Source organism: Chelonus insularis, unplaced genomic scaffold (genome assembly GCF_013357705.1).
Source record: "Chelonus insularis isolate UGA/USDA-ARS -01 unplaced genomic scaffold, ASM1335770v1 contig_135_pilon, whole genome shotgun sequence".
Taxonomy (NCBI): domain Eukaryota; kingdom Metazoa; phylum Arthropoda; class Insecta; order Hymenoptera; family Braconidae; genus Chelonus; species Chelonus insularis.
The window spans coordinates 683,072-709,394 of NW_023276376.1; the positions used below are offsets into that span (position 1 = coordinate 683,072).

At 31.0% G+C, this 26,323-nt stretch overlaps 4 protein-coding genes across 4 annotated transcripts; 1 reads left to right on the forward strand and 3 right to left on the reverse strand.

The window, feature by feature from the left end:
• The first annotated feature begins 1,462 nt into the window (after window positions 1–1,462).
• On the forward strand, window positions 1,463–6,477 carry LOC118074602 (centrosomal protein of 162 kDa). Its single transcript, XM_035095956.1, has 3 exons — window positions 1,463–1,601; window positions 1,721–1,996; window positions 2,082–6,477. Exons 1-3 carry the CDS (start codon window positions 1,560–1,562, stop codon window positions 6,012–6,014), a joined length of 4,251 nt encoding a protein of 1,416 aa, XP_034951847.1. The 5' UTR covers window positions 1,463–1,559; the 3' UTR covers window positions 6,015–6,477.
• Window positions 6,478–6,989: 512 nt separating this feature from the next.
• On the reverse strand, window positions 6,990–9,252 carry LOC118074498 (DEAD-box ATP-dependent RNA helicase 42). Its single transcript, XM_035095740.1, has 4 exons — window positions 9,175–9,252; window positions 8,933–9,113; window positions 7,416–8,654; window positions 6,990–7,323 (listed from the first exon to the last, which is right to left on the reverse strand). Exons 2-4 carry the CDS (start codon window positions 9,094–9,096, stop codon window positions 7,284–7,286), a joined length of 1,443 nt encoding a protein of 480 aa, XP_034951631.1. The 5' UTR covers window positions 9,097–9,113; window positions 9,175–9,252; the 3' UTR covers window positions 6,990–7,283.
• Window positions 9,253–9,880: 628 nt separating this feature from the next.
• LOC118074497 (MOXD1 homolog 1) lies at window positions 9,881–17,543 on the reverse strand. The gene is made up of 7 exons (XM_035095739.1): window positions 16,551–17,543; window positions 12,709–12,861; window positions 12,157–12,417; window positions 11,616–11,805; window positions 11,240–11,505; window positions 10,639–11,057; window positions 9,881–10,531 (listed from the first exon to the last, which is right to left on the reverse strand). Exons 1-7 carry the CDS (start codon window positions 17,319–17,321, stop codon window positions 10,072–10,074), a joined length of 2,520 nt encoding a protein of 839 aa, XP_034951630.1. The 5' UTR covers window positions 17,322–17,543; the 3' UTR covers window positions 9,881–10,071.
• A 5,400-nt stretch (window positions 17,544–22,943) lies between these two features.
• LOC118074432 (uncharacterized) lies at window positions 22,944–24,140 on the reverse strand. The gene is made up of 5 exons (XM_035095644.1): window positions 23,914–24,140; window positions 23,584–23,822; window positions 23,331–23,494; window positions 23,133–23,256; window positions 22,944–23,065 (listed from the first exon to the last, which is right to left on the reverse strand). The coding sequence occupies exons 1-5, from the start codon at window positions 24,138–24,140 to the stop codon at window positions 22,944–22,946; spliced, it is 876 nt and encodes a 291-aa protein (XP_034951535.1).
• Window positions 24,141–26,323: the final 2,183 nt, after the last annotated feature.

The window sequence follows — 26,323 nt, forward strand, 5'->3', positions numbered from 1 at the left end:
TCAGAGAAAATTTTTAAAATATTCCAGATTTGAAACTCGGTAAATACTGCAATAAATCCAACAGGAAACATGTCATAAATACCGCAGTATACGCTACAAGTGTATGCTACAAGTGTGTTAAAATAATAAGATAAAATAAAATATAGAATATTATATATAAATACATAAATATGTATATATAATATAATATTATATATTAAATATTATATTCATATAATATGATTATTATTATTTATTTTTCCTCAATCTTTGCAAGACTTTTCAACATTTTTAATATACGCATATACGCTACAAGTGTGTTAAAATAATAAGATGAAGTAAAATATAAAATATTATATATAAATACATACATATATATATATATATATATATATATATAATATAATATTATATATTAAATATTATATTCATATAATATGATTATTATTATTATTTATTTTTTCTCAATCTTTTCAAGATTTTTCAACATTTCCAATATTAATCAAAATTCTTCCAAAAGACGATTTTCCTGAAATTTATTGATGTTTATTTATGCTACAAGTTTTAATGCATGCTATGAAACTATTTTAAGTCATCTCTTTTTTTCAATATTATAATTATTCATAATTATAAAATTATAATCATAACCTGTGTTGAATCTTTGCTAAGTATTCTACTATCAGAATAAATACTTGTAGCCCTTGCAAGATTAGTGAGAATCTGTTTTCATAAGTTTCTATTTAATCTAGATGTAATGATTGAAAATCAGATTTTAGTGTATGAACGTTCAATACTTTGGATTTCATGTTGGGTGAAAATTACTCTTATATTTAAAATAAACCAAGACAAAATAGAAGTATTGAGAGAAATACTCAATTTATGATAAAAATCATTTAATTCTAGGCAAATATGATTTCTACAAAGAATTAAATTTATATTCATTTCATCAAATTTTATTTTTTTTGTACAAATGATTGTTACCTTAACTTAGATCATTTTCGCCAGAAATTGGGAATCTTTTTTCATTATTGTGATTTGGCTTCTCTATCTTACATGTAAATAATTCTTCTTGAACCTTTTCTCAATGCAGGTAAGAATGGACATTTAAATTTATGATTAGAAAGGTAAACCATTCGAATAACTTCTAAATTGTTATGTTTACCTTACATTTTCGAAAAAATTGATACTATGGTTAAATTTCTAATTGTTTACAAAATCTTTATAAAATTTTCTTAAGTAATTTTTTATAAATATTTCTCAAGTCTATTATTATATTAAATCAGTTATAATATAATATAATTTAAATTCAAATGGTATTTATTATTTTTTATTATTTTATAAATATTTTCGGTCGAAGTTGGCATTTTTTTATGGATAATTTAAATTTAAAATATTACACGCAGCTGTTTCTGCGCTGAACTATAATTCAGTGGCCTCTATCGGGCATAAACTATTTTTTACTTGAAGTAGAAAGGATCGAAAACAACAAACAAACCTAAGTGATGTCAAATGACGCTGTAGAAATGAGTTTATTGATATTTGCTGAATTTTCCTACTGGCAAAAATAAAATTCATGTATAATGTCTATTTTAAAGACAAAAGAAGCCAGTAGGAGCGAAGTTGTAAGTAAAACTTCAATTTTTCTATTTTCATATCATTATAAGTATTTTTTATAACCTAGCTTAATTATACTCTAATATTCATTATTATTATTTTTATGAAACAATTGTTATTTTTTTAGTTAACTTCTGAAGAGTCTGAAATAGTAGATACATTAAATAGTTTAAGTTTGGAAGAATGTTTGTTAAATTTAAAAGAAAAACCCAAGTTAGCGTCCAATACAAAAAACACACCAACTCAAGATCAAGAAGGCAAGGAGGAAAGATGGTGGTTGAAAAGACCTGATACTAAGTTAAAAGTATCGAGTTCTAAAAGATCTGAAATTAAAACCAGTGCTTCCATGGAAATTACTACCTCATCTATGAGAGAGTTTCTGGAAAAAGAAAGAATGTGCAGGGTTGGTTGTTCAAACTACTATTATTGAATTATTAACAAGTAAGTTGAGTAAAAATTTCAGTAATTTTTTATTTTCTTTTAAATAGAGTCAGAAAGGTGAATCTGCGGGAAAAGATAAAGATGATACCTTGAATGATATTTTAGCGGACTTGGAAAATGCAACTGATGAAGAGATTGGAAGTCTATTAGAGGAAATGAGTAAAAGAGCAGGAGCTTATAGTCCTAATTTAACACCTAGTAAATCAGGTGAAATAAGTAAAGTAGTGACAGAAGAAGAAAAATCTGTGGAGGAGTTGCTCGAGGAAGCAGAAAAACTTGTTAAGAAAGTTGGCCTATCCAAGAGTGCATCCAAGTCCGATACACTGGTTCCTGATAATTCTGGAGCTCATGATGATGATGAGAAAGAATCTACAAGTAAGTTAGAAGATGATATTTTTCATTTACTCGAACAAGAAGTTCATAAAGAGACTGAAAAAATAAAAAACAGCCCCAAAATTGAAAAAAATTATTCTCCAAGCCCCGACTGTGTACTAGTTTATGAGGATACTCATTTTTTGAAACCACTTAAGAGTTTAGAATTACAGAAAAAAAGATTCGAGGAACAGAAAGTTGAGATTTCTAGCAGTTCAGATTTAGATGATCCTATCGAAAAACATTCCAAGTCTGAAGATTTAAAACGAAAAAAATCTGTTGATGAAGAAAATCTTCGTAAAGAAATTACTGATATCGAAAAGGATTTTTTTGATAACTTACTTCGCAAATCCAGGGATAAAGCGGAAGGAAAAATTTCTGGTAGTTCTTCGTTCGGTCAGGAAGATTTTTCGCATTTTTTAAAAATTCTCCAGAATAAATCTGATAAACAAAATAACGCTGAAATGCCGGGTTCATCTTCAGGAAGGAATTGTGGTCTCGATTTGATGGATGGTTTACCAAATGATCCAAAGAATGCAGTATTTCCAGAGAAAGAAATTACAGAAATTCTTGAGAAGGAATTAGTTAAAGTTCAGGGTTTCAGTACGGATAGAATCAATTCGAATGCAAATGGTAATGATGATAAGACTATGAATAAAAATGATAATAAATCTAAATCTAGGCAGTCTAGCATAGATCGATCGGAAAAAATAGAAAAAACACAAAAAAATTATTTACAGCAGGAAGTTAAAAAGGTTATCGGTGCTTCTAATGAACTGTATACTGTTGAACTTACACCACGACTTGAATTATTTGCTGATGCTATTCCCAAACTCATAGCAGAAAAATCTTCCGAAAGTTTATCCAAAAAAGAAAAAGAAGTAACTAAAGAAGACAAAGAGGTCTTTAATAGTAATAACAATGCAAATTCAAACAAAATAAGTTCAGAAACTATTCATTCAAAAGGTTCAAATGATAACGCTGTGGTTCCCAAGAAACCAAAAAATTCAAAACTCTCTGTAAAAAAAACTACATCAAAGTTAGGGCCGTCCAGAAGTTATGATCAGCTTCCTAAACCCATGACAAATTTTCGATCGTCTTTAGATGATGTAAGAAATACTAAATCTGCTGAAACACTCAAGAAATCAACTTCTTCCAAACTCCCAGCTACTAGACCAAAAATTTGTGAACAAAAACATCCCATTTCTAATGTTTTAGCATCAAAAGTTAAATTTTCTATAAAACCAACTAGTCCAAAACAATTTAATCCAACTTCAAAGTCTTCAACTTCAAAAGGAAAGAGTAGTGAAACAATTGTTAAGCAATTTTTACATTCTGGAGATTCAAGAAAACATTTAAGTAAGGATGAATGGGAAATTTTATGCCATGAAGAAAGACATAAAAATGTTTTATTAAAAAATCAAATTGAAGCTGAAGCAAAAATGTATAAGCAACAGATGGATAGCATGAGAATAAGTTTTGAAGAAGAACTCTTTGCTCTGAAAAAACAAAATATCATTTTAAAGGCGAAAATTGATGAACTTTCAATGAGTGAGAGAAAAGAGAAAAGAATGGAAGTAGTCAATTCACAAGCTAGTACCAGAGTAATGCTATTAGAAAAAGAACTGGAGAGGCAAGAAAGTCTCATAAGAACTTATGAAACAGAAAACAAAAGGCTTATGGAAGAAACTAAAAAATTACAAGAAGAGTTGAAAAAAGAGCAGTCTAAAGTGAAGGTGAAAGAGCCTACTGTTAATGCTAATGAAGTTCAAAAACTAAATGATGTTATAAAAGACTTGAAAGAACAAATTTTAAAGTTGAATTACGAAGTTACAGATTTAAAACAGAAAAATAATGATATTGTTATTAAAAATGATGATATGACACAGCAAAATGGTCTTCTTCAAGATGAACTATTCATGTTCAAAGAACAATTAAAAACTAAAGATAAATTTATTACGGATAAACTTCAATCTTTGAGTCTCGAAGAAATGGAAACTCGTAAGAAAATGGACGAAATGAAAGCAGAGCTGAAATCAAAAACAGAAAAATTAAAAAATACAGTAGAAGAGTTTGATAAATTTCAACAGGCCGTTGTTCCATTAGAAAAAGAGCTTTTAGAACTTAGAGTGAAAGAAAAAGCTTTACAAGAGAAGCTTCAAGTATCAAAAAGCCATGTAGAAAGAGAAAAAGTTTTGACTCAGAAATTGAAAGATCAAGTTATTCTAGATAACAAAAAGATTTTAGATTTAAATCGACAAGTGAGAGAAATGGAGAGAATTGTAAAAAGGAAGAATCCAGATTCTGTTTCAGCTTTGATTCTTTCTGCTAAAACGAATGGTGAAAAAATTAATTTGGAGAAGATCAAACTTCTGGAAGATAGAATAGCTTCATTAGAAGGTGAGTTAGCAGCGAAAGAAGAAATTGGTAATGAAAAATTGAATGAATTACAAAAAAAATATAAAGATATGCAAGAAAAATATATTAATCAAATTTCTGAATTGGAAGAGAAACTTTCTGAAGCTTTGCAACGAGAAAATAAGATTCTTCAAGACTCTTCGGTACAAACTGATAACCAATGTGTAGAAAATAAATGTAATGAGATGAAAAGAGAAGAAAAACATTCTCCTGTTGACAGAGATGATCGGAATGGAAAACGTGATAATAAACCTGGTCCTAAATCTCAAAATTGCAAAGAAGATGCACATTTGATTGCCACGATTAGAGGATTGAAATTTGAGTTGGCTAACAAAGATAAAGCGTTTGCTAAACTTAATAAGGAACTTCAGGAATTGCAGAAAACTAACAGAAAGCTTGTAAAAGAGAAAGAAAAACTCGTCAATGAAAAGAAGAATTCGAAAGTATTTGATAATGATAGAGGAAAAATTCCTAATCACCAAAATGATAATGATCAAAATTCTAATGTCTATCAAAATGGACATATTTCTAACAGTCTTTCTAAACTTTCCGGATCTTCTCAAAAACTTTACGATCCCTTACAGTATTCTGAAAATGGTGAAAACTCAACAGTAAAAAGGTTGAATGAAGAGAATGAATTTTTAAAAGAAGAAATAAATAAAATAAATAAGGATTTCATGAGTCTAAAAAATAAAAGACTCCATGATTTGAACTTACTTCAAGAAGAACATGAAAGAGAAGTTGCAAGTCTTGTCAAAGAATATAGTGTTAAATTCGGGGATTCAAAAGTTGTTAAACTCCAAGGACAGATTAACACTCAAATGGCTTTGATTTCTCATTTGAAGCAACAAATTGAAAGTTTGAAGGATTACAAAGAGCAAGTTTTGGTTTTAAAGGTTGAGCGGGAGCATTTAGAAAATAAAGTCAAGATATTAAATGAAAAAGTTAGATATCTTTCTACTCCAGGTACTGAGCAATTACAATTGTTGCAAGAAAAAATTACAATTCTTCAGCAAAGGCATGAGAGTCGTGAAATGACTTTACAAACTTTGGTGCGAGAACTTTTGAGAAATAGAAATCAGTGTAGAGATTGTAAAAGTGATGGAAGGGGAAAAAATCGACAACTTTGTTACTTTAGGCAAGAGTTAGATCATATCTTAGGAATGTTACAAGAGATTGCTAATGTTTAATAGGTGATAAATGCATTTTTTAACTAAAATAACTTACTCGTTTTCAAATATTCATACCAGAATAATGATGATAGCCAAATATTTCCGATTTCCAATCGATCTTTTATTTATATTTATTTGTATTCTTAATGATAATTATTTTATAATGTTAGGGGAACTTTTCAATGATTCTATCAAAATGATATTTTGTATAAATCTTTTAGTCTGATTATGTATGGTCGATTGGAATCACTGCCAAAGAATATACTGCTGGAGTTGATAAAAACTTTGGCATTTATTTTAATATTATCTCTAATACAGTCGATGTATGTTGTAATCTTGCCATTCTATCTTACAAAAAGTAATATAGAGGATCATCATAATTTAATTCTTCTAGATAACAATTTTTTAATTTTTAATATTTTTCATAGGAATTTGTTGATAATTTTTATTGTAAATATTGTATGTGAATTTTTTTTTATTATTCAACCAGAAATCCATACTTTTTAAATATTTTTTACTCTTAAATGAGAAAATAAGTTTTAATAAGTTGAATAAGTACATGGAAATCAACGAATTTTATATTTTAAGGATTCTAATATATAGATATATTAATAGAAATATGAAAATTCAGTTATTTCATTGTCATCTTAATTAAAGTGAACATTAAAGTATTATTATAAATTTCATTCCTGGGATATACTTCGCACACAATTGAGCATAATCATTATCAATTTATAATGACGAAAAAGTTCTTGTTTGATTTAAATCATAACAGTATTGTATACAAAAAACATAATCTCTTTTTACATGACACTTTTTAGCTTTAAACAAATGTACAAATTCATCTGAAATAAATATAATTTTTTTCTCATCTCTAACCATGAATTTTAAATAAATTAATTTAGTGAAAATAAATATTTTATTATTAAAAATAAGTAAAAAGCAAAATAGCATCAAATTAAATATAATTTTTGAGGAAATAAATTGATACAATTTTTTAATCACACAAAAAAATATTTTTATTATTACATTTAGCATAAATAGGATACATTAGCATATCAACTATTTGTTGTTATAATTATCACATTGATCTTTTGGTTGTAAAGAGGAATACATAAACTACAAGTTTCTAAAGACTCATTAGCTACGACTACTGATAAATTAATATACCATTATACTTTAAGATAAAAGAAGAGTTAGCTCAAGATGATTATTCAAGGTTTTTAGAGGTGCCAACGTCGATTATGTCTAATTATAATAATCAGATAGATAGAGGATATTCGTGCTTTACCATACAGTAAGTCGATTAGCTTGATTTAACATGTTCCTATAACATATTTCATTTTATAAATTATTTCTTAGATATATTATTTTTTGTTCACTAGATATTTTAATTGATCTAACTATCAAGATATTTACCTTAGAAATCCATTTTTTCCTTGAACTAGTGAAGCTGTGTAAATAGCACAAAGAGCTAGTACGAATGTTTGACGTAAGAATTCATATTTTCCAACATTAAAAGTTTGTTTAGCAATTAGTTGATTAGGCATAGGTGTGAGGTAGTTTGTTTTTCGTTTATTAATACGGTTTGTACGTTCATCAATTCGATTTTCTAATCTGGACTGTCGCTCATCTTGAATTACCCTTCTTCGGTCTCGAGAAGTATCCCGAGCTGTTCGTTGATAACGATTTTCATTGATATCTAAAGAAACACTGCGAGTATTACGACGTAAAGATTCAACCCAGGTTCTTGCATTAGCATCAGAAATACGAGATCGTTCATTGGGATGTTCAATAGATCTCCGTTCTTGATGATTTAACCTTGAAACTCGGTCTACTTGTCGTTGACGACGATCTAAATTTCGAGTTTCACGTCTTTCCACAGATCGTCGTTCACGAGTATTATCAGTAGTCCTTTCCAATCGAGATCGAGCTAACAATCGAGATTCTACTTGTCGTTGACGATGATCTACATTTCGAGTTTCACGTCTTTCTACAGATCGTCGTTCACGAGTATTATCAGTAGTCCTTTCCAATCGAGATCGAGACAATAACCGAGATTCTAGTGAAGGTACTGTTCGACTTCGAGTTTGTTCTCGTCGTTCAGAAATATTTATTCTATTTTCTCGACGCTCAGTAGATCGTCGGTCTTGAGATTCTCGAATAGATTTTGTTAAACGATCAGCTGTTACTCTTTCAGAAACACGATCTAGTGATCGAGAATTCAATCTTCGAGTATCAATCAGTCGGTTTTCTCTATTTTGTCGTTCAGAACTTCTCATATCACGAACTCGTCGTTCTTGGAGACGTGCAGCTTCACTTTCACGCCGAGTTGATAATTCTCGTGTTCGGATAGTGTTAGAGATACGTCGATCAACTGATACTGATCTTGAACTTCGTGTAGATCTGTCTCTAGATCGGGCCAGTCTTCTATTCTCTAGTGTTGTTCGTACCTTTCTTGCATCTCTAGATCGATAGTTCATCAATCTTCGATCATTTGCGATTATTTCCCGAGTGGTGGATGCTAAATTTTCTTGAGTATTTTCTTTCAATTGGTCTGTTGGTAGGTTGTTGTTAATTTCACTTGTTTTTTCATTTAACATAGAAGTGAAAGCCGGCTCAAGAACAAATGGAGGTATATTTGGGCAAGCATCAACTCTAAAATACGTTAGAAATTTTTATTAAAATATATTGTTACACGACAATAATTTTTTCACTAAATGACAAGTGCATGTTTTGAAGTTCAGAGGTAGAAATATTTTTATTCAACAGTAAAATTTAAGTTTTTATAAGTGAACTTGATACTTACGAGGTGTCTTAGTAAAAGAATTACTTATTACTTAATTACTATTATTCAAAAAGTGCACTTGTCATTTTTTACTTACGGTTAGTGCAAAAATTCTCTCCATTCCGTATTTAATAGAAATTGCACTTACTCATGTGGTGCATTATGCTTTAATTCAGGACCAGTAAGACTTCCAGATTTTCCTTCACGGTCTCGTGACACAAGTCCAAGTGTTAAGCATGCTAATGAAACCACCATCAATCCTATGTATTGCCAGGATTTCACTGGCAAAACTACGTGACGTGTTCGTCTCATATTTTCTAAGCAACAAACTAAATAGTTTCATTTTAATAAGTAGGTAGTAGTATAAATAATTAAACAATATTTTTATACCTTTTTAACAGGTTGAGAAACTTGAGAATCGTTGGCTGCTAGAATCGGAGCTTGGTGTAGATTCTTCGAAGTCTTCGATGATTGTGATACTGGAGAACTCCAGACGTTTCAGTTTTATACTCTTCGAGAGTCAAATAATTGGATAAAAATGCAATTCACAGTTATCAGCAACCACCACATGGGACCTTTTGCTTATTGGGGCGAAAATTAAATGAAAATCGCATACCCTTGTTGAAAAGATTGTAAATCGTCCTACGCGGTGGTTTAATCAAATGGAAAATTAACTGGAGCACCTGGCTGGTAACTGATATCAATAAGGTAGGCTATCTATTATTTTCTTTTGCCGAGAGAAAGAATAGAAAAAATAAGAGGTTTTGAAACCACAATATTTCCATCAACTCGAATTCTTTTGAAAGTGTCATTAATTTTATTTATAAGACTATCAAAGACTAATAAATTCTATCAATTATTTTCAAATAAAAATACAATAAAAGTTTTATTTATAAAAACTTGTTTATTAAGATAGAATGATTTACAATTAAAATATTTTTCATGTATCGTTTTCTCATTCATTCAACACAAAAAGTTCTTAAATATTTTTATAGATTATCATAAAATACTTATTAAATATTATTTACAGTTCATGAACGTTGTTTAATGGGTAATGGGTTTTTCAATTTTTACATTCTTTAAAATTAATGGTCGATAACATCAATAATTATAATCCTAAAGTAAAATAGAAATTATAAACAGTAAAAAAATAGTACAAAGTATTTTAATAAATAAACTTGGCCAATTGAAATAAAATTTTTAAAAAAATATACAAAAGAGCGAAATTTGCTCTGAAAGTTTTTCTTTGAATATCTACAGATATTATTAATAATAAATATTATTTTATCAGCAATTAAGTAAATTAATAGCAATGATAAAACACAAAATGAATAAATTAGGTATTAACATTACTGATGAAGACCTTATCATTCGTTCGCGACAAACTGTTTCATTTTTTTCCGGTAACTTAGTAAAATTTGGGAGTAATTTAGTATCTATAGGTAATGCTAGTTGATCGTTTCTCTTTATACAAAATAATGTGTGTTTTCCATGATAAAGACTATTTTCTATTTGTCTTGTTAAAAGATCTTCTGCCCAAGGTAATGCTAACAAATGATCAGCTAGTGTTCTTCCTCTAAACTCTGGTGGATTTTCTATTACTAATCTTGTAAACACGTTGTCTTCATTCCGTTCATCAGAGTATTCTTTCATTGCTTTCACAGCCGTCTCGGCTCCTTTGATCACTTCTTTGTAAATGCCTTCATTTGATCTGGTAGCTGTTGTAGGTGAAGAAACAGCATCGGTTCTAGAGAAAAAATTTTTAATTAATTTAAATACTAATTAGTTGGTAATGAATCGAAAAAAAATATATTAACAAGAGTTAAATAATTATCAAAAAGTTATTTTATTTACCCAGTTGATGAAAACATTCTCTCCAAGTTATCTAGAGTAACTCCCTTGAAATTATGAACCCCTAATGTTTTAAATAGATCTTTAGCTGGAGTTATACTATAGCAGGAGGCTAATTCAGTTCGAGGATAGTAGACGACAAATGCAAGACACATTTCTTGCATGGCAGAGTATCCCCCTAGAGTAGGTTTTTTACGATCTTGAGTTCCATAAACGCATTCAGTAATTAATTCATCTCCTGGTAGGATTTTTACTTCCTCTTTTACACTGTGAGATTGCTGGTAATTGAAGTCAAAGTGATTCTCCTTGACAATGTGAGGCAGTTCATTACCCTCACGTATATGTTTCAAACTCATTCTTCGACCTGCCATGTGTGAGTGGAGGACAACGGAAACGACATTGACTCCGTCTTCAGGAAACAGCTAAAAGGAGATAATTAAAAAAATCAATTAAGTTAAATTCAACTTATAATTAATTATTTTTTTTAATAAGATGGTTTATCATGGTTTAAAATCGTCAATTAATCAATTTTCAATTTTAAATAAATTAATACCATTATTTATTTAAATTTGTTTGTGATAAATAATTTTAATAATAGACTTACTTTCTCAGTACACTGAGTATTACAATAACCAGCAGTAGCATATTGTTTCTGTTCTGGTGGAATAAAGTGTAGAGGACTGACGGCGACTCCAGTGACAAAAATACCAGCTTCTTGGGGTCTCAAAATAGGAGTTAAATGAAGTCTTACTCCACTACTATCAATAGCTGTTCTCTTACTAGGATTATTGTAGTGAACCTCTAGCATGTAATAAGATCCTTCCTTATGTTCAGCTACGGGAATACCCACGTGATCTGGTAGCCATTCGCCTGTAAAGATTTAATAATGTGGTAATGAAATCTTATCAGTTGGAAATGCATACTTTATTTTCAATATTAACTTTATAAGATTATTGGTAAGAAAATAAAAATGAAAATACCTTTACTGCCTCGCGCCCAAGCGACAACAGGTTGAATACATGAGTCCCATTCTGGAGGAGTTGTACTACTGTGGCATGGACCTCCAACTACCCTGGAATATTGTCCAAGTTGTTGTGATGTTGATGTACACTCGTACAGGATCATATGATGTACGAGACCTTCATTACCTTTTTCTACCAGCGGTTCATACTGAATTAAAAACAAAAAAAATTACAGAAATACATTGGTTAGTAATCTCATCATGTTTCTTGAGGAAAGATGGAAGGGATATGACTGCTTGAACAATCTCTCAGTTGAATACTAATGAGAATTGTCTAGATTCTCTCATCTTTATTTCCAGAAGTCAAAAAGACAGAGTTCAGTCAACGTGAAATTTATTTGATCATTTAAATGACAGTGAGAGTTTAGATAATATTTTTTAATGAGAAGTTTTTTTTTCAATATCTACAGTTAAAATGTATAATATCTATATATTTATATATAATCTATATGTTTAGGTATCTAGTAAATGTTTAATCAATTAAATTAAATGCTACTTACTCCAATCATGTGATGTTTTTTTTCTAAAGCTGGAGCAGTAAATATTTTGCACCAATAGATAGTTTCCTGTTTATCATCAACTGTAAACTGATTGAGTTTTACATCCCAATGTCGAATGTCAGGTGATCGTGGTGGTGAAGGAACGGGAGCAGGAGCTCGCAGTCTTAATGCTCTGCCTCCTCTTTTTTCTCCATGCCAAATCGGTGTATTTAGTTCGGGGTCTGCCTCGTGCATGGCCCAAAGGACCCTCACATTGTCTTCCTGTAACATTCAAAAGTTTATGTTTAAACCGAACAAAAGCATTGAGAAGCAGTAGTAAAAGAAGAACAAAAAAAAAATTAAAGCTACGATTCTTCGATTAGAAACATTTTAATGGGCCTCTTTGGACCTCATGTGATGTCTTGGCGGCAAATGCCACCAGGTATCTCGAGCATCCAGGTGGGTTCCTGCGAATTTTCGAGGTCCCACTTGTGAGTTGAAATAGAAATTCTCGTGGATAAAAGGCGGTTACTATCAAAGAGCCATGTTGTGGTGACATTTTTTGGGACTTACGGTTAAATGACGATCGTCTGGGTCGCAGGTCTGCCATCTCCGCGAGAACGTTATGGATGTGTGGGTGTTATTCTGAAAGCCCTCTAGTATATCCACATCTTGAGATAAATCTGTGATTGGTGATGCGTTCGTTTCTTCATCACCGTGTGAATCCTGAAAAAAATGAAAAAGCACATTTTTATAAAGTACCATTTTAAATGGCATGGTGGGAATTTTTTCAAGATGTTTGTGCGAAGGGTGAGATTTTTGACGGGACAAAGAGTTGGCCAAGTAGTTAACCCCTGGGATTGCTGATCAGAGTTTAACCGTCAGGAGGGAACCGTTAAAAGGGGGCTTGTTCAGGTTCAGTAAATTATTGTGAAACGTTGAGATTATTCAGGAAGGACGAAGTAGTTCAGGTTAGCAGTTTATTCTCTCTCTTCCGAAGGGAAGTTCTTTTCCTGCGAGTAATGAATCCAAATAATTGCCAGGCGTCGTCATGCTCAACGGCTCATGGGGCGGGTTCCGGCGTCACGGCTCAAGCTATGGATTTGTATCTTTTCTAAGGTTCAGCCTCTTGTTAAAGGTACAACATGTATATTTCTCACTAACGAAACTCACATAATTATTCATTCCAGTCTAGTTATATTATATTCTCGTTTCTTTGGTTTATTTTAAATTCAGTACCATGTTTAAATTATTTAACAGTTCATTAAAAATGTCATATTGTGTTGCTGTTGTTATATTATTTTCCCACGTATATTTTATCGATGAATCCTCATCAAAACTACAGAATAAACATGTCAACGAGTCATTCAAAATACGAATTCCCATTCAATTGCGCCCACTCGTCGTCTCTCTTTTATTGAGTCAATTTACTTCCCAATAAATTGAAACGTAAGTTCTCAAAGTATTTCGCATTTAACCTGATCAGAATACACAATGAGCTGGCGTATGTGAAACAGTTTCAGAATCTCTACCAATCTGTGACGTCATTTCCTTCGTATTTTTTTTTTCTTCCATTCTGAGAATAACTTTTATCTTCATTTAAAACATTTTTCAGCTATTTCGTTTAAAGTAAATTATTGTGAGAATAAACAGAATTTTATCGGCATTTGATTTGTCATTTAATACATCATTATGTATGTAATAAAATTAATTTATTCAATAAATAATTTATTGACTAAAAATTTTATTGTTTTAGCGAGAAGAGATAGCTATCTTTAATCAGAATTTACACATTTCTCACCACTCTTTCGGATTTTTAATCTGTCAACTAGCATTATTATATAGATTTTTTGCTTGTTACAGGTATATCAAAAAACTTGAGAAGAGAGTTACAAAGCAACAGCTTGATTGTGAAAAGTCTACTACTTGGAGATCAGATTCAGAACTCTAGAAAAACGATGACAGGTATAACATCACATGGTTCGCGGTGTGCAGACAAATGGCATATACAGGAGGATCATGTGTGTTTATTCGTCGATTGGTCGACCGGTTTCCTTGGGGTCTTAACAATCGTAAATCATATGGCTGGATTATGTCAGGACGATGTCGTTTCAGGTATGCTAATGAGTAAACCCTTCCTCTTTTTCGTCTTTATTTTATTTCTTTAACTTCGCATAAGCCATTCTATACACTACATAGCTTCTGATATGTGTGTCTTTTTCGATAGAAAAAATTTAGTTTACGTGCAAAAGGCTTCATTAAGATAAAAAATAATTAATTAAATAGAAATTGACTTTTTCATATTTTAATTCTATCATTTTTCTCTCAGTTTCCTGATGAAGAAGTGGAGTTGGAGTATTAATTTGTAACGAAAGGTTTGTGATAGATTTTAGCAAACTTTAATTTATTTGATATAGGGGATAAAGAGCTTTAATGATGATTAGCTGATCACGGTTGATGAAATTGGAGAATAAAATTGTAACAGAATGTATTTTAACGTTGATCACAATCTCATTCAAATTTCAAATGAAGCTATAAAAAATGTAGGCGATAGAAAAAAATGTTATTCGTATCTTAAATCTAGTGTGAAATATATGGAAACAAAATACCAACAGAAATAAAGGGAAAGATAGGGGGTGCCAAGACTCGTTTGTGCATGCGCTGTTGCATTCGTGAGTTTTTACATTTATTCTTTTGATCTTCTCTTCCTTGTCTTATGGATTGGTCAGAGGTTTCTCTACTCTACTTCATTGGATGTGAAGAACGAGCGAAAGGACCTCAACAGGGGGCCCTTCCGATGTGTCTGGAGTCCTTGAGTGGACTCAAAGATTCGCAGCATCTATACTTATATGTTTAGTGTAAAATTACGCATTTGTTAAATTTTTTTTCCATTTAATTTCGAAAGTCCTATCATCATAAAGTAAGACCCAAAAGGCTCACTTTAATTATGACAGACGTGAAAAAAAGATTAAGACGCTGACCAATGTAAATTTATCACAATTTTATCTCGTTGTTTCTTTGGAATTGTGTTCGTTAATTTTATGCTTATAGTCTTATATACTTCTTTCTCTCTTTTAATTTTATTTTTTCTTCACGATGTGTCCACTAAAGAGGTCCAAAATGTCCATCAATGCAATTTCGGTGAACGTTGGGGATACCCCCTGTAGCAAAAATATCCGCCAAATCGATCTCCAAAAATTCCACATCAATGAACTTGAATCAAGATCCATCTGTAAAACATCCATCAATCCCAAGACATTTCGAATGCGAATAAGAAAAAATAAAAAAACAAAATGCTTGGCATTAAAGATCATTATCGCGTATAGAGAAACCCTTTTCTATAGATTTTTCTTTCAAAAGTCAGGACCATTATTTTATCTTGGATTTTTTTTTCTGTTTTCATTTTGTTAGTTGTATGTATGTATTTATATGTATAGATACATATTATTTTTTTTTCTTCTCCAATAAGAGAAACAACATCGCAAAGTATCTACATGGACAGTCGCTAGTGAGATGGAAATAAATTTAATTAAGATTAGGTATTCTTGGAACTTTTGGGTGGAGAATAAGAAGAAGACAGGTTCCAACTTTTGCGGTTTGACCTTCCACCTGGTCATTTCTTTCGTCTCACACATACTAATTAACTTTTATTTTCTCTTCAACTATTCTCTAGCCCTACATTTTTATTATTCCATTGTCTTATCTAATATTTAAATTCAAAACACCTGCCAGAAAATCATCATTCTTAATTATATAAGCTTATTTTTCATTTTCTAATGATGATGATGATGACGATAATGATGCAGCATGATAGAATTTAATAAAACAATTTCAACTTCAACAATATTCCAAGTTTTGCAATAAAGTATTATATGTTGTTTTTTAAATAATTCGTCTTGTTTTTCTTCTTCATGCTGGAACATTATTTCACGATTCAGTTGTATTATTGATTTCATGAATTATTTAATTGCAACAGATTTTTATCGCTAGAATATTTTTGTTATTTTTTCCCTTGGGGTATGTGGTCATGATATAGCCCTTAAAACCCTTTCAAACAGCCTCCCTTTTCACATCGACCGCCTTCTTAATCTTCCTTTAATTCCCTAGTATTTTTTTAAATTCTTTTTTTTATACTCTTTTTCTCTTTTCTTTTCCATCTTCTTTGAGCTGTATTTCTTTTACTCTTCCATGTCTTTTTGTGGAGACAGGTTCCAAAGATTCTACCTCTCTCGAAAGATTCGCGCGGATAAATTTTTCGTGTGGTAAAAAAAGACATGAAAAACAAGCTCCGAAAAAGAGAAAAAATATGATTAGCCAAATTATTGCTTAAAATTTTGATTGGGAATTAAAATAATGCATATGTTTCAGTAATTTCATGAATAATTGAGTAAAAATTGGAAAAAAAATACACTTACCAATAGATTTACTGTACCAGAATGATCATCAACCCAACCAAGAAGAATATCTGCTCCTCTCATGTGGACTTTGTCATTAAAACCAATTCCAATGTATCCTAATGTCCTTGCTGTTACTCTAAACGTAACAATGTCATCATCTGATGGATCCCATTCGAAAAAAACTAGTCCATTGTCATCAAGCATTTCATGTCGAGTAAAATTAACTTCTTTCACACTTCTCTTAAACTTGAAATGATCTGTTTCACTTTCACCTTGTTTCATTGACTTCCTGGTTGCTTTCATATTATCATAGTATTTTTTGGCTTTTAATTTCAGTGGTTCTTTTGTGACCACTTCCTCCGACTCATTTTCAATCAATCTTTCAGCTCTTACCTCTTCATTTCTATTTTTATATGAAATATCAAATCCTTCAACAAATTCTAAGGCTTTATTATCCTTAATATATTCATGATGCAGAGGATTATAATTTTGTTCATTCATATTTGGAAAGTTTAAACCATCTGAGGTAAGAATCGGCTTTTTACTTTGTTTCTTTGGTGTTTTATTATCCCACCAACCATCATCAACGTTAATTTGTTGCTTCTTCGAATGTTCAATTGGAGTATTAACTTTAGGACTTCTCTTATTTCGAAATCTCAAGGGCATTCTTTTCCGGTAATTCTTTTGTACAGAATTTGTTCCCATGGTTTCGTCCATGTGTTGTACATAAAGGTCCAGAAGGTCTGCCTGGACCAACATGAAAATTGAGAGTAGGATCCAAAGTTTCATTTTTAAAGAATTTTTTCTGTCAACATCCAATTGAATTTTTTAATTTCCAATCACTACTAATGGATCATTGTTCACTTAAGCCTACTTCATCAGAAGCAAAATCACTTTTCCTTAAAAGTTAAATGTTAGACGGATAGAAAGGTATATGTTAAACTCCGAGCCAAACTTTGGCAGTAACTTGTGCACAGGACTGCATGTTGCTCGTACGACAGTTGTGCCGGGACTAATTCAAACACGCGTCTGCTCCTGTCCTGTCGACCGTATGTGCTTTTTCCCTGTCTTTCTTATTTGTTCGCCTGTCTTTCTTCATCTATTCCACTCACGGTCCCTGCGGATATAGTCGCAGCTGCTTACCTGCTCTCAACTCAGTCTGTTCGGTTTCATTCGGCTCGTATCCGACCAACATCGATGGGTCTCTTTCGTTCCTTTTCTTTGCTTCTGCTCAGCTACTTCTGCGTGATGCACGTACGAATGCCCAGGGCCAAACCATCGGAGGGGGATAAAAGCTACCGTTGATTTTTTTTCTGTAATTCTTTGTCATAAACATACGAATTCGCTTCGTGATTTTATTGGAACTGGTTCCAATTTGTAATTAATTCAAAAATCAAATTAAATTTCCTCTGGTTATTAATGGGAAAAAAATTTCCTGATCATTTGTTGCTTCTGCTGAAATCTGCCAATTTAGCTTTGTCAGTGTATATAATGATGATTATTTTATACTCGAAATATTTCCTTTCAAATATATGAGTATTAAAATTCTTGATCTGAACGCAATATTGAAAAAAAAGCGGTAAATCTGACAATTGGGTCGAGGTCTTGAATGAAAATCATCAGGATTATATAGCAGGTATACATTCAGTGGCTGCTCCTATCTTAGACCACCTTCAGGATTCCTTTTCCTTACAATAATAGGACTACCTAAAGAAATTGCACAGTTTCCCAGAATTCAAAGTAAATTTTTTGAAGTTCTTTAAAAATTATTCCAAGTATTTTAAACACGTTTTTTTTCATAGTATTTTTATTTGGTCTAATAGAATAATGATAGTAATAAAATAATAAGTGGCCATTTGGTTTAACGGAAGGATGTAAAAGTTCCTTACACAGTTGTGTACATCATCATGTATGCATGAGGATTAAAAAGTGATGGAAAGATCTAGACTTCCTGCGGAAGTGTTTTTGTAATAGGATCCAAAAATGGAAGGCGATCTTATAGACGATGGTAATGGTGGTGGTGGATCAAGGTGCATGAAAGAAGAGGGGTGTAAAACTAACTGCGGCAGATGTGAACTTTTGGCACGCGCCCCTCACTTTTACTAGAGGTTCTCATCTAAAGAACCCTCTAGAAATTTCAGTTGACTTGAATAAATTTACGCTTTAATTCAATAAACGGCTGTGAGTATTATTTATAGGGTTTCAGTCGTAGGCTTTTTCATCAAAAAAACATTTTTCATTCATCTTTATTATTATTTAGATTTCCCGAAAGGATTTTGAATCTCTCTTAAATCCTCTTTAAATTTCTACGACTCAAACTTGACAGAAAATATGCAAATAAACACCGGTCAAAGACCGATATAGATCAAAGGTCAAGTTTAGGGCTTCTTACATATATGGTTCTCATTCATGTTCATACAACCAAAGCTAAAACTATTTATTGGAAGAGTTGATGCCTTTGAAACAAGTTGATTAAAAATTTCCAAATGAAAATAGCTTCATTAAATATAAATTCTGTAGCTCGACGAAAATGAGTACAGGAAATAGGTACTGAGGTATCTATCATTGCAATGATAAGAAAGATAGCTGCGGCAACATCAGAGCATTCAGTAAAAAGCTACATGATAATTAATGTAGTCACTTGTGATAAGCTCAAATAAACACAAGAGTTTTTAATATTTTTGGCCAATACTGTAGAAATATCATCCGGTAGCCGAAGTAGTTTTATCGCTTCTGTACGCGTGTGTTGAAGCCTAAGGCAAGTGTATCAGATTACTAACTGTGCAATGACTGACATGGAATACCCTCATGTCATGCATGACTTTATCGATCTTTTTTGTGTATCTTGATACGACTAGTGAATCATCTAGACATAAGAAAATTAGCTATTATTAATCTTACAAAATTTACATCAAAACTGAATTTAGTTCAATAATTAAACTGGTGATAAATTGAATAATTAACTTTTTGGAGTAAAATTTATGATTGGAATGAGTTTAAAAATGATTAACTTATTTAGATAAAATTATATATAATAATTAATAATCAGAATGGCCTTTTTGAGTTGGATTTATGTTAGGTTTGTATCATAAAAGTGATGAAAAGAAAAAGTATACATGATATGACAACACAAGAAAGAATGAAAACCTGAAAAATATAAGAGCGTAAATTTGACAAGCAGACCATGTAAAAGATTTATGTGGACGTTATATTCGATTATTAGGCCATATCGATATTGGCTGCTTAATGAAATACAAATGGGTTTCTCCAGGGGATTGAGTGTGTGCTCGCAACGAGTCGCTTTGGGGCTTGTTCGCCAGCTCGTGCGTCTCGATCGAATTAATTGGCCGCGCGAAAACCAGTTTGGGAATAAGAGAAGAAGGAAAGGAAAGAAATTCAACCGCGAGTTTTGGCCCCGTAAAATTCTGTTGAGACTCTTCCGTCGCCTTAAGGTTGGAATTAATCTTTATCAACACTCTTTAAAATAAATAAAATATCTTGGAATTACAAAAAAATAAAAAAACGGACGACATCAATCGCTGTTGGATAATGTCATTCTAAATAAAAGAAAGTCAAGTAAATATCGGAGAAAATCAAAGCTACTCATTCGAAGAATTTTTAGTTTTCTTTTTGGATTTCTTTACTGTGGGATGTAACGCTTGTCTCTTATGTATGTAACCTGTAGAGTAGTGAAGTCCTTTTTGCGGCAAGGACGTATATACGCAACGGACCAGCTGTTCACAATCGACATCCTCCGCCCATTGTTCGTTTCATTCTCGTTCTCTATACAGGTCTTTTAGACATCATTTCCTTCGAAATTCTTCTTCAAATCTACCTTTAAGCTCGGTTAATTTATTATTTTTAATCACTTTATCCTACAGTATTAATGAAGAAAAAAAAAAATTTTTTCAGTCTCTAACCGTAAAAAATAGCTTTGAGAATTTTTTTAACGATTAATCGTTATATTCTTATTAGCATTAAAAGTATTCTGTTGGTATGAAAGACTTGTTGGTATTCATTGGATAGAATTATTCCCAGCCGTCACTGGACTACCAGTTGATGAGGAGTCGTCAGTAATATACAAGCGTGATATCGAATTGAAAATCGCACCGAAGCATGTGAAAGAAAATTTTTTTTTGTTTCAAGTTTTATGGAGACATGATTAGGATCTTAAGATCATTTCGCAGCGGAATGTAAAAGATTCTTGTGTCTTTTTAAAACTTGTGGAAAATTTTAATGAAGGGAGAATTGAAGACGATCCACCTGCTGTAACGCTTTACACCTGTTGCACGTATAGCCTCAGCAGGCATTAAGTTCAACATCTGCCTATTTTCCACCCCGTATGTTGGTTTTTTGTTATTGCAAAGTTTTGTAAATGAATCGACTACATTGTCGGTTAATTTTTATTTTATTGTCAGTAATTTATATTATATTGCATTTTTTAAGACTTTAAAAATATTAATTTGAAAAGGAATAAAAATTTATTGGAGAAAGAAATGATTTATGATAATAGAAAAATTAATTTTATGGAATATATTTGGTTTGTAAAAGTTACAAATGACATTTCAAATTTCTTTGTGCTCGACTGTTGATAAAATTGTTTTCATTTGTATCAACAGTCAAGACATGCTCAGTAGGTAATGAGACCGATAAACTCAGAAGTTTTAAAAAGTTCGTGGATTATCCGATAGTGGCAGCACTAATCATTCTTGGTATTTAAATTTCTTCAACTGTTATTTCGTAAAAGATGTCCAAATTTTTTTTAATTAGTAAACTTATTTTATTTAAATATATTAACAATTTTTTTATTTAATTAAATTTTATTATTAGTGGAAAATGAAACGCAGCGTTTATTGTACATATTTACAGTGTGTTTACAATGAGTGTTTGTGGAACAAGTTTGTTTTTTGTTTCCACTATTTTCTTACTTACGTGTTATTTGTCAATTGAAAACACTTGCAAGAGTTTTCCTATGTTGACTTCATTTTTTGTTTTACGTTGACCGTTTTGTTCTATGGAAAATAAAGACATGGAAACTTAATTACTGTCACATATTTACAATTGATCCATAATGAGAATGAATGAATGATGAAAAGTGTAAGTAATAAATGAGAAATATAACTAGACTTTTTTGCATGGAAAGTATATAAGATATTATTAAAATTCAATTTTTCATTTGTAAAGTACAAGAAGTACTCGAAGAGCTATATATACACGAGAAAAAGCAAAAATCTCGAAGTGAACACATTGGTATGTACATATATACACGTATTCTCTGTGTCCCTGGAGGGCCGTTAAATAATTCACCACATCTGGAGTACCAGGTTGGTGGAGAGGTGAGTTGAGAGACGACAGGGGTGACGTTGAAGGACTGATCAAATATTCACATGTTCCTTAACACAGGCCAAAGCTCAACCTTTGCTTCAAGTATACACCAGGAGACATCAACAAAATATTATTTCCTATATCTATTCTGAGGATTATATGTAGGTTTCATTCTACTTTCGACATAAAAATAACGAAAAAGACTCAACAGATAATCGTGTCTAAGCATAAGTCTTTTTTATAACTCGGCTATTTCCGGTTAAATGTCTCCATAGGGATTGTCATATCAATCGTAGGACTTTGGAAATATGCTACTAGCGTATTATTATTTCTATCGAATATATAAAAGGGCAGATTAAGGATAAACAAAATTATGCCCTTTTGTTAATAAAAAGACTTGTAACAATCATTTTTTAAAAATGAGCTGTGTACAACGTTTGATTTGCAATTTTTTATCTGATTTTACTTCAACGAAAGCAGATATAAATTTCATTAGAATTAGATTAGATAACAAATCATTGAAATAAGCCAGTGTCGTTTACAAACCTTGAAATTACAAAGTTGATTTAAATGTAGATTTTAATTGAATTAACTGATTGAAAATCACTATTGTTGCATCATCTCTGTTCACGTAAACACAGACTTTTTATTGATTTCTTCAATATTGAATTCAATCAGAGAATAAAGGAATTTGCTTAATCCATGATGAACTAAATATATTTCATGCATTATAATATTACATTAATTACATTTCAGAAATTTCATATTTTTTATTTTTATTTTAAATGATATATTTATAACGTATGTAATTATGTTTTCTTCATCATTGGTATAAATTATTTGATTATTATAATCTAAAACACCAGATCATACAAATTATTCTTCTATAGATTGATAGAAATTGAAGCAGTTATACTCTCCATTATATATTTATAACTTATTAAATTTGTCCACGTAGTTAAGTTGTTTTATTTTTAAAAAATAACTCATGGGACAATAATTTATGACAGTGAATACTAGTATTTCCATTGTCTTCAGAGTAGAACACCTCAAAGTGAATATAATTGTCTAATATCAATTATCTATCTAGTATATATTTTCATTTTCAATTGAAACCTCATCATCATTGAAATCATCAATTTGCTCTTTTATCCAAGGCGATGCTTGAAACATGTTGGAATATACGATAATACAATCATCATCTCCAACTGAAAAGTTTTAATGTGTTACATAAGATCAACATAAGTTTAAATGTTTTATTGTCAAAATATGTACTTGTAAGCTTGTTCTCTGCAGGTTTTGAATCAAATACTAAGAATGTCAGTTGAAATCCCACTAATACAAAGATGTTGGGGTCATTACTACGGGGACAGATTACCATTGCTGACCAATCTTGCAACTTGAGAATTAAATTATTGTTTTATTTGAATTAGTGTAATAATCTACATCAATATAAAATTTTATTCAATTTACCTTTATACATGGCAATATATTAAAATGAGTGCTGCACAAGATACTAGGATGCCAGGAAATGCTAGGTTTTTGGTAACTGATATGTAGTTGGGACATGTCTCGATAACAGTAACTATTATTTGAAAATGAAATTTTTCCCATTACTCTAGAAATACTCGTATTATCTGCAAAAAAAGGAAATATGAACAAAATTGTATAGATTTTGAAAAGTTTAATCAACTTTTAATTATAACTTCATGAAATTGTTGTTTACCTGATGATGTATCGTAGTGGGTCAGCTGTTGACATTTTAAAATATCTAGATACTCATTAACCGATGCCAAAATGATAGTATTCAAGTTGGAACTTAATAAAAATGGCTCAGAAAGTTTTAATAAAGCATAATTATTGTGTAAGAAATATTGAGGATTAAACTCCCTGAGATTAACTTGTGAAACTTGACGAGATTGATTATAAGCTTCGACAATTAAATTTTTAGTTTCCTCTAAGTTTCTGAAGTGAAATAATTTAATGATGTATTTTGACTTTCATTATGAAAACAATTTTAATTACATTATTATTATTAAAAAATTATTATTCTTACAAATCAAGACACGTAACCGTAGTTAAAACTGCTTGAGGATTAATTAAAGCTCCTGGACATGTTTTCTTTGATATCATGTTGTTCTTCTGATTATTAGTGTCTTTAGAAATAAGGACCAGCCATGGAGTTTCAATAATTGTAAAATCTTTATTTGTAGCTGCTAGCGTAGGCAGTACATTCACAAGTAATACAGTTAAAAATAGGAGTGTTAAATTTTTAAAAGACATTTTATATTTGAGTAGTTTAAATTTTTGTTTAATTTTCCGTTATTGATTGCTTTGTAGATGAAGAATTTTGATACTGAACACAATATAAATTACAATATGGTTCAAAGTCACGAAGTAAAAGTAAATTTAATATTATCAAATCAAATAAAAATTATCAATTTCAGATAAATACATTTGATTGGAAAATGTATTAATAATGTAGCTTCAAGTAAAAGTGTCATCATAATGATAACATATGATGAGTAAAAGTACATTGAACAATAGCCCATAGGCATGTGATTGTACAGTTAATTACTGACCTAGGAAAATAATATCATTTTAATAGTTATTTTATCTGCTATTCTTTTGAATACTATAAAACAATATTATCAATGTTTGTTATCAATCTTTGACATTGTAATTGAATTATTTTCTATTTCTGACTGAATATTAATAGGTTTTTTTTATTTCAGTCGATCAAAGTGATGTTCGATTCAAATGTGGGAAAATGAGAAACAAGAGACGTTTGATGGGTCAATTATTAGGTTTTCGCGGGGATTCCAAAACCAGCCACACTGGGGTGAAAAAGACTCGTTGTCTGGTCAACGAGGCGTGTCATCCCCATTTCGCCTAATCATCATTCTAATTATTTCGGTAACCCAATCCCCAAGGGAAGAAACTTGCGCCTTGGCTTCCCAGCTCAGCACCCTCTTCAAGTTCTTGCTATCCTCCTTAAGGTCTAAGTCGTTGTGAGTTACCATCCTCTCGCTTTCCTCTTTCTCCTCATTCGTCTTGTACACCCTCCTTTGTACCGTCAACGTGTTTTCTCACTCACTAGCGTCACCTCAAAGTCTTGATCTTGTAGCTTGCTCTTTCTATCTCGTTTCCTACCCAAACTACCTCTCTAAATGTGTGAGTGTATGTGCAACAGTCTAGCTTTGCTACTGCTCAGGGCTTCCCCGCTACGACCACCCATCTAAGTTTAACAATTAACGCCGTCTAGGGAAAAATAAATTAATTGCTAACGACCCCTTTCTCTCTCTCTCTCTCTCTCTTTCTGCTTCTTCGGTCTTCAGCATCTGCTTTAGATAATCACGGAAGAATATTTTCTATTTAATGAAAAATGTAATTTGATTTTTGTGCAAAATTTTTTGCATTTAATTCTTACTTATAATATTTCTTCATTACAATTTGATTGTTTAATGATTTTGATATTAATCAATTTAAGGTTGAAGACATGTTTTGTTTGAATAGGATAAATAATAAAAAGTCTATATTTATGAAATCAAGTATGTAAGAACTTATGTATAGTGAGTTTATAGTTAATTATATATTAAAAAGGATTTTTTTTAAAAATTATCCATACATTTTGACTTGTAGTATCAATTGAAACGAAAGAGATATTTTCTTTATTGAGTAAATAATTTTTAAAAAAATGTGCTTTTGATAGTGTAGTCTAACCATCTGTTGTACACGAATTGATTGATGAGATAGTTATATATATCAGTGTAATAAAAATAAAAGGTTCTAATCTACTGTAATATTTTGACTGTTTTTTTTTATTATTTCAAATAAAAACTACAGCACTTCTGCTGTCAATCTCTCTATTTTTTTAAAACATGACTTAAAGAAAATAATTATCACGTTTTCAACAGACAAAACCTATTTAAAAAAATTATTTATAAAATTTAATTTTCTTAAAAACATTAATGTAATAATTAAGCAAAATATTTGAAAGAAACGTATCCATCTGATTATTTATATTTTTAAATATAATATAAACATCAATTTTTCTATATTTAATTCTTCACACTCTTTTTTTTTTGATTTCATCTGATTTTTCATGACTCGATAAAGTCTCAAAAGGTTATGACGGATGACAACGAGTATTTGTCATACGTCGATAGACGTCAGTGTTGGCTGGCTGCACGACAAAAGGAAGTGAAAAGAGACATGAGAGAGGATGGAGCGTAGTGACATGGTGGTTGAAGAAATAAGGGCGTCGCGGAGGCGCGGAGATAAATATTTGAGGAATTTGTCGTCGAGCTATCTTGTTTGGTAGGACGATAAAGGGATTCAGTCAATTTGCATCCCTCGATTTTTCCTTCCTTTTTTTTTTTGATTCAACCTTTATTTTTATTTTTTTTTTGCCAAATGATCACGCCTGTATTTCAGTTTGGGGGTCGACCAAACTATTATTTGTC